The sequence below is a fragment of the Heterocephalus glaber genome, unplaced genomic scaffold (assembly GCF_053883595.1).
Source record: "Heterocephalus glaber isolate CG9 unplaced genomic scaffold, H.glaber_assembly_v1.0 deba00001733, whole genome shotgun sequence".
Taxonomy (NCBI): domain Eukaryota; kingdom Metazoa; phylum Chordata; class Mammalia; order Rodentia; family Bathyergidae; genus Heterocephalus; species Heterocephalus glaber.
This window is the reverse complement of record NW_028258444.1, coordinates 12,415,402-12,428,526: the sequence shown is the minus strand read 5'-3', so window position 1 is coordinate 12,428,526 and position 13,125 is coordinate 12,415,402. Positions and strand designations below refer to the sequence as shown.

Below are 13,125 nucleotides of genomic sequence, written 5' to 3'. Positions count from 1 at the left end.
GCATCCATATAGCTATAAATATCTCTAATTCCTCATACTTTATGGCTGAGTAGTACTCCATTTTATAGAAAAAACAACAACACACTTTCTTTATCCAGTCTCCAGTTGATGGGCATTTGGGCTGCATCCAAGTTTTAGCTATTACAAATTGTGCTGCTATGAACATGGGTGCACATACATCAATGGGGTATGATTCTTTTAATTCTTTGGGAAAGATACCCAGCAGGGGAATAGCTAGGTCAAATGGGACTTCCACTCCTAGTTCTTTGAGGTATCTCCATACTGATTTCCACAGTGATTGCACCAGTCTACACTCCCACCAGACATGGAGTAGTTGTTCCTCTTTCCCCACAGAGCTGCCCACAATTGTTATTGGTTGATTTCATGATAGCAGCCATTCTTTCTGGGGTGAGGTGGAATCTCTCAGCATTGTTTTCATTTGCATCTCTTGAAGGACCAGTGATGTTAAACATTTTTTTTGTGGTTGTTTGCTATATATACTTCTTTGTCTGAGAAATGTGTGTTCATTTCAGATGCCCATTTTCGGATTGGATCTTTAAATTCAGGAGGTCTGATTTTTTTTTTAAGTTCTTTATAGATTCTAGATAGTAGACCTTTGTCTGAGGAACAGCAGGTGAAAATTTTTTCCCACACTGTGGGTTGTCTCTTCACACTGTTGGTGGTTTCTCTTGCTCTACAGAAGCTTTTTTTTTTTGTACTGGGGATCAAACTCAGGATCTAGAGATTGCAAAGCAGGCAATGGAACCACTGAGCTAAATCCCCGGCCCACAGAAGCTTTTTAAAAAGAAGAGATCTCATTTGTTGATTGTGCTAGTTCAGGGGCAACTGAGGTTTTGTTCATAAAATCTTTTCCTACACCAATGTCTTCAAGAGTTCTACCTAACCTCTGTTTCAGCTGGTTCAGCATTTCTGTTTTAATATTTAGATCTTCAATCCATTTCAATTTTAGTTGAGTGCATGGTGAGAGAGATACCGAGTTTTAATCTTTAGCAAGCTGAAACTCAATTTTTCCAACACTATTTTTTAAAGAGGCTATTTTTCCTTCAGTGAGGATGCTTGGCTCCTTTGTCAAAAATGAGGTGGCTGAGTGTGTCTGGCGTTGTTTCTGCATCTTCTAATCTGTTCTATTGGTTCTCCGGTCTGTTTCTTTGCCAGTACCATGCTGTTTTTATCACAGTAACTTTGCAGTAGAGTTTCAAGTTGGGGGTTGTGATACCCCCTGCCATGTTTCTGTTACCTAGAATTGCTTTTGCTATTCTGCGTCTCTTCTTGTTCCAAATGAATTTTTGGATTGTTTTCTCAAGTTCTGGGATATATGCTGTTGGAATGTCGATTGGGATTGCACTGAATCTGTTTAGCAGTTTTGGAAGTATGGGCATTTTCACTATGTTGATCCTTCCTACCCAGGAGCAGAGGATGTCTTTCCATTTTCTGATATCATCTTCAATCTCTCTCATCAGAGTGCTATAGTTTTCAGAGAAGAGGTCTTTGATTTCTTTCCTTAGGTTGATTCCTAGATATTTCAGGTTTTTGGATGCTATTGTGAAAGGAATTCTCCGGCTTATTTCTCTCTCAGTGAGTCTGTCATTTGTGTAGAGGAAAGCTCTTGATTTTTGTGTGTTGACCTTGCATCCAGCTACTCTACTGAATTTGGTTATTCAGTCTAGAAGACTTTTGGTGGAGTTCTTGAGGTCTTCTTTATAGACTATCATGTCATCTGCAAATAATGACAATTTAACTTCATTTCCTATCTTTATTCCTTTTATTACTTTCTCTTGTCTAATTGTTGTGGCTAATGTTTCCAAAACTATATTGAACAAGAGTGGTGATAGTGGACATCCTTGTCTTGGTTCTGATTTTACTGTGAAGGATTTCAATTTTTGACCATTTAGTATGATATTTGCTGTTGGTTTTTCATAGATGACTTCTATCAGATTGAGGTAGAGACCATCTATTCCAGTTTTTGGTAGGGTTTTTATCATAAACGCATGTTGGATTTTTGTCAAATGCTTTTTCTGCATCTCTTGAGATGATCATATGGTTTTTGCCTTTGCTCTGTTAATATAGTGTTATACATTGATTGATTTACATATGTTGAACCATTCCTGCATCCCTGGGATGAATCCCACTTGGTGAGGGTGTATCATCTTCTTGATGATCTTCTGCATTCTATTTGCCAGTAACTTATTAAGGATTTTTGCATCTATGTTCATTAGTGAGATGGGCCTATAGTTCTCTTTTTCAGTTGGGTCTTTCTCTGCTTTGGGGATCAAGGTGATGCTTGCTTCCAGGAATGAATTTGGGAGTATTGCTTCCCTTTCAATTTCATTGAAGAGTTTAAACAGTAGTGGCAGTAGTCCCTCTCTAAATGTCTTGAAGAATTCAGCAATGAAGCCATCAGGACCTGGACTTTTCTTAGTTGTTAAGTTTTTAATTATGTTTTCAATTTCATTGGTTGATATTGGGTGGTCTGGAATTTTTAGGTCTTCTTCATTCAACTTTGGTAATTCATTCTTATCTAGGAATCTGTCCATATCTTCTGTGTTTTCCACCTTATTGGCGTATAGGTTCTGGAAGTAGGTATTGATGATCCTCTGGATTTCTGCTAGGTCTGTTGTAATTTCACCCTTTTCATTCCTAATTGCATGGATTTGGGCATTTTCTTTCCTTTTTCTGAGAAGATTGGCTAAGGGTTTGTCAATTTTGTTGATTCTTTCAAAGAACCAACTCTTGGCTTCATTGATTTTTTGTATCATTCTCTTAGTCTCCATTGCATTGATTTCTCCTCTGATCTTTATAATTTCCTCCCTTGTATGAGCTTTGGGGTGGTCCTGCTCTTCTTTTTCTAGAAGCTTGAGGTTCAGCATCAGATTGTTTAATTGGGCTCGTTCTGTTTTCCTAATATGCGTATTCACTGCTATGATTTTCCCTCATAAGACTGCTTTCATTGTGTCCCATAGATTCTGATATGTTGTATTGTCACTGTCATTTAATTGTAGGAACTGTCTGATTTCTTTTTAATTTTCTCTGTGACCTATTGGTTATTCAGAAGTGTGTTGTTCAATTTGCACGTGTTTATGAAATTTTTCCAGTTTCTTTTGCTATGGATCTCCAATTTCATTGCACTATGGTCTGATAATATACACGGGATAACTTCAATTCCTTTGCACTTACTTAAACATGTTCTATGATCAAGTATGTGGCCTATTTTGAAGAACAACCCATGTGGAGCTGAAAAGAATGTGTATTCTGATTTTGTGAGGTGGAACACTGTAAACATCTGTTAAGTTCATTTGTTCAATAGTTTGATTGAGTTCTAGTATTTTGTTCCTTATTTTTTGTCTAGTTGAACTATGTATTTGTGACAGTGGGTATTGACATCCCGCACGACTATTGTATTAGTGCTGATTTGATTTTTCATGTCTTTTAGTATTTGTTTTATATAGTTGGGCGCAGTATTGTTTGGTGCATATATGTTTATGATTGTCATCTCTTCCTCTCAAATTGTTCCTTTTATAAGGATGTAGTTTCCTTCTATGTCTCTCTTAATCAATGTTGGTTTGAAATCTACTTGATCTGCAAAGTGGATAGCTACTCCTGCTTTTTTTTGGTTCCTGTCGCATGCAGTATTGTTTTCCACCCCTTAACTTTCAGTCTATGAGTTTCCTTTTGAATTAAGTGTGCTTCTTAGATTCAGCATATTTTTGGATCCTGCTTCTTGACCCATTCTTCCAGTCTATTTCTTTTGATTGGTGAATTGAGACCATTAACATTGATGGTTATAACTGATACGTATTGACTTATCCTTGTCATGACTTTTTTTTGTTGTTGGGTTCTCCCCCTTTACATTTAAATTCTTTTCGTGCCTGATGGATTCATTCTGCTGTGTTTCTTGGGGTTGTGATCCTCATTGCCTTTTCCTAGGATTTTGTCCAAAAGTTTTTGGAGTGCTTGTTTGCTATTCATGAAGTTCCTATGGTGCTCTTTGTCATGAAAGTATCTTATTTCTCCATCAATTTTGAAAGATAGCTTTGCAGGGTACATCAATCTGGGTTGGAGGGTGTTTTCCTTTAGGGCTTGGAATACATCACTTTAAGCTCTTCTTGCCTTGAGAGTTTGAACTGAGGTCTGTTGTGATTCTCATGGGCTTTCCTTTATATGTGATTTGTTTCTTTTCTGTAACTGCTTGCAGTATTTTGTTCTTCTGTTGAGTTTCTGGAATCTTAACTATTATATACCTTTGTGTAGATTTTTTTGATCAAGGCTATTTGGAGTCCTATATGCCTCACTTCTCTGTATGTCAAGTTCTTTAACCCTTCTTGGAAGGTTTTCTGCCATCACTTCTGTGAACAGGTTTTTTTTATATCATTTGCAGTCTCTCCTGTTTCTTCATTGACTCAGATCAGTGTTCTGTTATTCTTCTTTGCATTGTCTAGCAACTGCTGGATTGATGTGTTGTGGTCCCTTACTATTTTAAAGAAATTTTTCTTTTCCTGGTCACTAATTGCAATCTTATCTTCTATATCTGAAATTCTATCCTCATATTGGCTCTTTCTTCTTCAGTGGCATTTTTAATATCCTGGAAATCTTTTTGGATCTGTTTTATGGATTCCATTTGTTTCCTACGTTGGGATTCCATCCTGTTCCTCCACTCTTCTATTTTTTTATCTGTGTCCTCTCTAGATTTATTAATCATGTCTTACACCATGAGCACAATCTCTGCTGTTATCTGAGAAATTATTTCTGATTTCATTTTTTCCCAGTCCTCTTTTGTTGCCAGTTCAGGGAGTCCAGGTGGTCGAGTATCAGATTGTTCCATCTCATTTTCCTTTAGGGTTGCTTTGGGTGATCTGGAAGTCTGGTTTTGAGACTTGTTTACATGTCTTCTCATTTCAGCAGGGGGTTGGGTTAGGTGTGCTGCTGGCACAGGTGTGGCTCACCTGGGCACTGGGGATGGTGGTATGGTGGCCCAGAAGGTTCACTTTCTTTGTACTGGGGGTGGCTCTGATCCTTGTTGCTGGGCTACTTTAACTAATTTTTCACAAGAACACCAAGAAAACACAATGGAAAAGGAACACTTTCTTCGATAAATGATGTTAAAATCTGGATTTTCACATAAAAATGAATGAAATCAGACCTTTATCTTATACCATAATCAACAATCAATTCAAAATGGATACAAGTAACCTTAAAGTAAGACCAGAAGCTACAAAACTTCCTGAAGAAAACAAAGAAAAAGCTCCTTGAATTGGTCTTGGCAATAAATTTTTGTATATCACTTCAAAAACTTTTTATTATATATCTGTACCATCTAGCACCATTTTATATCTTAATATACACAATAAAGTCTTTTTAATATTATAGATATTTATTGTCAGCTCCCATAGTGAACTAATTTCTTCAAGTTAAAGACTGGCTTTTATGGTGGTTTACATTTTAATTTTCAATGAAGTATGGTAAGTAAACTAATTAATTAATACATGTATTCACTCATTTATTACTTTGGATGTTGGATAGGAATGTACTAGTCCCTTCCATATAGCACTCACATTTCTCTTCCTTGCATTACATGTATTTATGTACACAGGCTATTTCACACACCAGATTCAAAATGAAACCTGACTTTTGAACTTCCATAGGATTTGATACTTTGCCACTCAATTAAATTTTGAACAAATAAATGTTAATGTATTTTTCACCCCTGTCAAAATCTTTCCAAATTTCAGACTAATTACTTCATCAGTTTTGGAGATTTTATTATGTAGCTTTTTAAATGAGGACTAAGGACAGAAGTAAAGCTTATAAAAAGTAGTGCAGGGGAATGGAGTCATAGGTATTTCTGGACCCTGCTGATTGTGTTAATGACACCAGAGCCTCTGGGAAGTTAGTTGGATTCTCTCCTCAGTGTCTCCTGAGAACATGTGTAGATGCTTCCAAGTTACATTTAGGGTGGAGGTGGAGAATGAATGGATGAATGGCATGACAGTACTATTAGGTGGTAAAAACAAAATGGCACAACCTAGATACTCAGTGAGTATCTGCTTACAGAGAATGAGTATCGTAGAATCTATCTCCATTTTTTAGGAAGTTTATTTGGTGAGAAACTTACCTCTGATGGAATATGATATGAAGGTATGCAGTACAAGAACTGTATCAGATTAATTATCAAATAGTTGTAAAATTTGCAAGGAATTAGTTCTCTCATTCAACCACTTACCAATATAAAATGCTAGTGTGTTTAGTGGTAGTGCCATTCACCATTATGGGGTATAAAGGGTCTTATTGTGTGTTCATGCACTTACTTTTATAGTGGTTCTATTTAATATGCATAGTGCTGCACTTAATTTATTCATTCAGAGACACTTCTTGAGTATTAGGCCCTATTCTGGGAATAGAGCAGTGAAGCAAACATACAGGTCATATTCTAAATTTCAGAACTAAATGATGTTGCAAGTATTTGGAAGTTATATAAAATCATTTTTGCTATGAAGAATTCTGTATTGTCATTGTTTTATAAATGTATTTGAATTTTTGTTTTTAGATAATACATAATTTGTTTTAGATATAAGAAATTAAAGTTAATAAGCTAAATTGATATTTGATTATTTTAAACAATAATAATTCATATCACAAATATATTTAATGTTTATTTAGCCTTAACCTTCATGACAGGATAATATTGTCAGTCACATAATATAAATCTCAATGTTTTGTCAGAGTCTTGCTCAAGGTTTGTAAGAGTCTTGGGCCATAGGAATATTACAATGTGTCTAAGAATGCCTTTACATTGCTCTAAACTTTCATGCTTTATGAACATTGTCAGTAGGCTAAATTAGCAGAAAGTAATTCTACTTTTTGGTATATAAGTCTGTACTGTAATGGTATTCATTTTCTCAATCAACAGATACATAAAATTCAATTATTAACAGAGGTAGTATTACATATGTCGACATAAAACTAGTCTTGTATGTGAAAAGAATTTGTTCATAAAACTGCCAAGGTGCCCACGTCACACAATGTGTATAAATCATGAGGCATCACAGCTCCACTTCTGGATGTTTAAAAAGGGTATAATAGGATGAAAATGACATATTTACTAGTGAAAGAAGTAATAATTTTACCACAAAAGGGAATAGAACAAGAATAGAAGATTCAGAATATATGTTAGGTAAGTGTAATATCACAAAAGTTTGTGATCAGAGTAAAAAGTTGAAACAGGAGAAAGGTTAGTCTGGCAGTGTTTGTCTCTCTGAATCCCTCTCTGTCAGGACTTGGCAATCGCTACAGAACCATTATCTCTAGCTGTCAAGTTGCAGAGTTCTGGGGTTAGACAGAATTCCTCCAGCAGAAATAACATGTGGTATTAATTCGATTCTCACTTGTAATTGAGAAGATTTATTCATAACCAGTTTTTAAAATCCTGAACTGATTTTTCTTCTTTACAGTAAGGTTGTATGAGTGTTCTTTCTTTTATTTTATAAAAGACCCTTGCAAAGTAATTTGAGTTATTTGATGCTTCCAGCCAAGAGTACTCTTAAATATTTTAGGAATACATCGCTTTTTGCTTTGTGTTTACAATCCAGGGACAGTTCAGCATTAATTTGGCAGGAACTGGAATGAAGATATCCAGCACAGCAAAATGGCTTGCTCAAGGGAGGTATGTCTCCGTCACAATACACAGATCTCAGGTAAGTCTTGCTGAACAAAGAGCCAGGTGAAGGGTGGCTGTGTTATGAAGTAGCTTTAAAGGTCCTCTACTTCAAATTTAAATTACACGGAGTTAGTGACTGCAGAATTATTGCATATGATGCATATATCACACAACAGCATGCAACATCATTTTGTGAAAAGAAATCAGATTCGGTCCCACGGAGCACTCTGAATCAGCCCGCTGCAGACAGGCAGGTCTGTGCATGCCCTACCGAGGTCCTGAGTCATGCAGAAGACACCAAATCACCCCATTGCAGACAGGCAGCCACCTGATTCCACATTACCAAGGCGCAGAGAACACCAGACCACCAGACCAAGGTACTGAGTCCCACTGCTCCTGGTCCAGAAGAAGGGGCTTCCTGGTCACCATCCCTCTCACTGCTCCCAGCCCAGAGTAAAGGGCTTTTGGGCCACCTTCTTTCCTGCTGCTCCCGGCCCAGAGGAAGGGGCTTCTGGGCCACCATCCCTCCCACCGCTCCCGGCCCAGAGGGAGGGGCTTCTGAGCAACCATCCCACTGCTCCTGGTCCAGAGGAAGGGGTTTTCTGGCCATCATCCCTCTGACTGCTACCAGGTCACAGGAAAGGGATTTTGGATCACCATCCCTACCACTGCTCCCGGCCCCTGTCCCACCTCACGCACCTCAGAGGAGGTAATCTGTGCAGGCGCTAACAGGCCCCCGCCCCAGTCAAAATGAGAAAACACATAAATAAGTCTCAAAACCAGACTTCCAGATCACCTACAGCAACCTCAAAGGGAAATGAGATGGAACACTCTGATACTCAACCACCTGGACCCACTGAACTGGCAACAAAAGGGAATCTGGAAAAAATGAAATCAGAAATAATTTCTCAGATAACAGGAGAAATTGTGCCCTTAGTGCAAGACATGATTAATAAATCTAGAGAGGAGCACAGGAACATGATGGAACCCCAACATAAGAAACAAATGGAATCCATAAAACACATGCAAATAGATTTCCAGGACATGAAAAACTCCATTGAAAGTCTACACAGCAGAATGAGCCAGTGTGAGGACAGAATTTCAGATATAGAAGATAAGATTGCAATTAGTGACCAGGAGAAGAAAAATTGCTTCAAAATTATAAGGGAACATGAGAAATCAATCCAGCAGCTGCTAGATGATGTAAAGAAGAATAACATAAGACTGATTAGGCTCAATGAAGAAACAGGAGAGAGTGGAGATGACATAAAAAATCTCTTCACAGAAATAATGGCAGAAAACTTCCCAAGCAGGGGAAAAGAGCTTGACATACAGATAAGTGAGGCATATAGGACTCCAAATAGCCTTGATCAAAAAAAAATCTACACATAGGCATGTAATTGTTAAGATTCCAGAAACACAACAGAAGAACAAAGTTCTCCAAGCAGTCAGAGAAAAGAAACAAATCACATACAAAGGAAAGCCCATCAGAATCACAGCAGACTTCTCAACACAAACCATCAAGGCAAGAAGAGCTTGGAGTGACATATTCCAAGCCCTAAAAGAAAACAGCCTCCAACCCAGATTGATGTACCCTGCAAAACTATCTTTCAAAATGGGTGGAGAAATAAGATACTTTCATGACAAAGAGCACCTTAGGAACTTCGTGAATACCAAACCAGCACTCCAAAGAATTTTATACAATAGCCTAGGAACAGACACTGAGGATCACAACCCCAGGAAGCAAAGCAGAATGAACCCATCTGGCATGACAAGAAATTAAATGTAAAGGGGGAGAACCCAACAAAAAGAAAAAGTCATGGCAATGACAAGTCAATACATTTCAGTTATAGCCATCAATGTTAATGGTCTCAATTCACCAATCAAAAGAAACAGACAGGCAGAATGGGTCAAGAAGCAAAATCCAACAATATGCTGCATACAAGAAACACACTTAATTCAAAAGGAAACTCATAGACTGAAAGTTAAGGGGTGGAAAACAATACTGCATGTGACAGGGACCTGAAAAAAAGCAGGAGTAGCTATCCTCTTTGCAGATCAAGTAGATTTCAAACCAACATTGATTAAGAGAGATGAAGAAGGACACTACATCCTTGTAAAGGGAAAATCCAAGAGGAAGAGATGACAATCATAAATATCTATGCACCAGACACTAGTGCACCCAACTATATAAAACAAATACTAATGGACATGAAAAGTCATATATGCACTAATACAATTGTAGTGGGGGACCTCAACACCCCACTCTCACAAATAGATAGATCAACTAGACAAAAAATAACTGAAGAAATACTAGAACTCAATCAAACTCTTGAACAAATGAACTTAACAGATGTTTACAGAGTATTTCACCCCACAAAATCAGAATGCACATTCTTCTCAGCTGCACATGGATCATTCTCAAAAATAGACCACATACTCACACATAGAACATGTTTAAGTAAGTGCAAAGGAATTAACATTATCCCCTGTATATTATCAGACCATAGTGCAATGAAATTGGAGATCCATAGCAAAAGAAACTCAAAAAATTTCATAAATGTGCAAATTGAACAACACACTTCTGAATAACCAATGGGTCACAGAGGAAATTAAAGAAGAAATCAGGCAGTTCCTTCAATTAAATGACAATGACAATACAACATATTGGAATCTATGGGACACAATGAAAGCAGTCTTACGAGGGAAATTCATAGAAGTGAATACACATATTAGGAAAAGAGAACGAGCCCAGTTAAACAACCTGATGCTGAACCTCAAGCTTCTAGAAAAAGAAGAGCAGAACAACCCCAAAGCTCATACAAGGGAGGAAATTATAAAGATCAGAGGAGAAATCAATGCAATGGAGACTAAGAGAATGATACAAAAAAATCAATGAAGCCAAGAGTCGGTTCTTCAAAAGAATCAACAAAATTGACAAACCCTTAGCCAACCTTGCCAGAAAAAGGAAAGAAAAGGCCCAAATCCATGCAATTAGGAATGAAAAGGGTGAAATTACAACAGACCCAGCAGAAATCCAGAGGATCATCAATACCTACTTCCAGAACCTATACGCCAATAAGATGGACAACGCAGAAGAAATGGACAGATTCCTAGATACATATGAATTACCAAAGTAGAATGAAGAAGACCTAAAAATTCTGAACAACCCAATATCAACCAATGAAATTGAAAATGTAATTAAAAATTTCTCAACTAAGAAATGCCCAGGCCCTGATGGCTTCACTGCTGAATTCTACAAGACATTTAGAGAGGAACTGCTGCCACTACTCTTTAAACTCTTCAGTGAAATTGAAAGGGAAGCAATACTCCCAAATCCATTCTTGGAAGCAATCATCACCTTGATCCCCAAAGCAGAGAAAGACCCAACTGAAAAAGAGAACTATAGGCCCATCTCACTAATGAACATAGATTCAAAAATCCTTAATGAGATACTGGCAAACAGAATGCAGAAGATCATCAAGAAGATCATACACCCTGATCAAGTGGGATTCATCCCAGGGATGCAGGGATGGTTCAATATATGAAAATCAATTAATGTAATATACTATATCAATAGAGCCAAGGACAAAAAACACATGATTACCTCCATAGATGCAGAAAAAGCATTTGACAAAATCCAACATGCATTTATGATAAAAACCCTACAAAAAATTGGAATAGATTGTCTCTACCTCAAACTGATAAAAGCCATCTATGAAAATCCAACAGCCAATATCATACTAAATGGTCAAATACTGAAATCCTTCACACTAAAATCAGGAACAAGACAAGGATGTCCACAGTCACCACTCTTGTTCAACATACTTCTGGAAACATTAGCCACAGCAATTAGACAAGAGAAAGAAATAAAAGGAATAAAGATAGGTAATGAAGAAGTCAAATTGTCATTATTTGCAGATGACATGATACTCTATAGAGAAGACCCCAAGAACTCCACCAAAAGTCTTCTAGACTTAATAACCAAATTCAGTCAAGTAACTGGTTACAAGGTCAACACACAAAAATCAATAGCTTTCCTCTACACCAATGACAGACTGAGAGAGAAATAGGGCAAATAATTCCTTTCACAATAGCATCCAAATAACTGAAATACCTAGGAATCATCCTAATGAAAGAAATCAAAGACCTCTTCTCTGAAAACTATGGCACTCTGAAAAGAGAGATTGAAGATGATATCAGAAAATGCACAGACATCCCCTGCTCCTGGGTAGAAAGGATTAATACAGGGAAAATGGCCATACTTCCAAAACTGCTATATAGATTTAATGCAATTCCAATTGAGATCCCAGCAGCATACTTCATAGACCTCGAGAAAACAATCCAAAAATTCATTTGGAGCAAGAAGAGACCCAGAATAGCAAAAGCAATTCTAGGTAACAGAGACATGGCAGGGGGTATCACAATCCCCAACCTGCAACTCTACTACAAAGCTACTGTGATAAAAACAGCATGGTACTGGCAAAGAAACAGACTTGAGGACCAGTGGAAGACATTAGAAGATGCAGAAACAACGCCAGACACACTCAGCCATCTCATCTTCGACAAAGGAGCCAAACACCCTCAATGGAGGAAAGATAGCCTCTTTAATAAATGGTGCTGGAAAAATTGGGCTTCAACTTGACAAAGATTAAAACTAGACCTGTATCTCTCACCAGGCACTAAACTAAAATCAAAACGGATTAAAGATCTAAATATTAAAATAGAAAGTCTGAACCAGTTGGAACAGAGTTTAGGTAGAACCCTTGAAGACATCGGTGTAGGAAAAGATTTTTTGAACAAAACCTCAGTTGCCCACGAACTAGCACAAACAATCAACAAATGGGATCTCTTCTTATTAAAAGGCTTCTGCACAGCCAGAGAAACCACCAGCAGTGTGAAGAGACAACCCACAAGGTGGGAAAAAAATCTTCGCCTGCTCTTCCTCAGACAAAGGTCTACTATCTCGAATCTATAAAGAACTTAAAAAGATCAGACCTCCCAAATTTAAACACCCAGTCCAAAAATGGGCATCTGAAATGAACAGACATTTCTCACACAAAGAAGTAGAAATAGCAAATAAATACATGAAAAAATGTTCAACATCACTGGTCATTGGAGAGATGCAAGTGAAAACAACACTGAGATTCCACTTCACTCCAGAAAGAATGGCTGCTATCATGAAATCAACCAATAACAAATGCTGGCGGGGCTGTGGGGAAAGAGGAACCCTGCTCCACTGCTGGTGGGAGTGTAGACTGGTGCAAGCACTGTGGAAATCAGTATGGAGATACCTCAAAGAACTAGGACTGGAAGTCCCATTTGACCCTGCTATTCCCCTGCTGGGGATCTTCCCCAAAGAATTAAAAGAATCATACCACAGTGATATATGTGCACCCATGTTCATAGCAGCACAGTTTGTAATAGCTAAAACTTGGAAACTGCCCAAATGC

At 37.7% G+C, this 13,125-nt stretch overlaps 1 protein-coding gene across 5 annotated transcripts in view; it reads left to right on the top strand.

Moving 5' to 3' along the window:
- The window catches only part of Adamts20 (ADAM metallopeptidase with thrombospondin type 1 motif 20), a 205,625-nt gene that overhangs the window by 189,020 nt on the left and 3,480 nt on the right, over nucleotides 1-13,125 (top strand). For all 5 annotated transcript variants that reach the window (XM_021243106.2, XM_021243105.2, XM_087200196.1 and 2 more), the window contains one exon: nucleotides 7,605-7,709. In XM_021243106.2, the coding sequence (XP_021098765.1) occupies nucleotides 7,605-7,709 (105 nt within the window). The remainder of the gene's footprint in view (nucleotides 1-7,604; nucleotides 7,710-13,125) is intronic.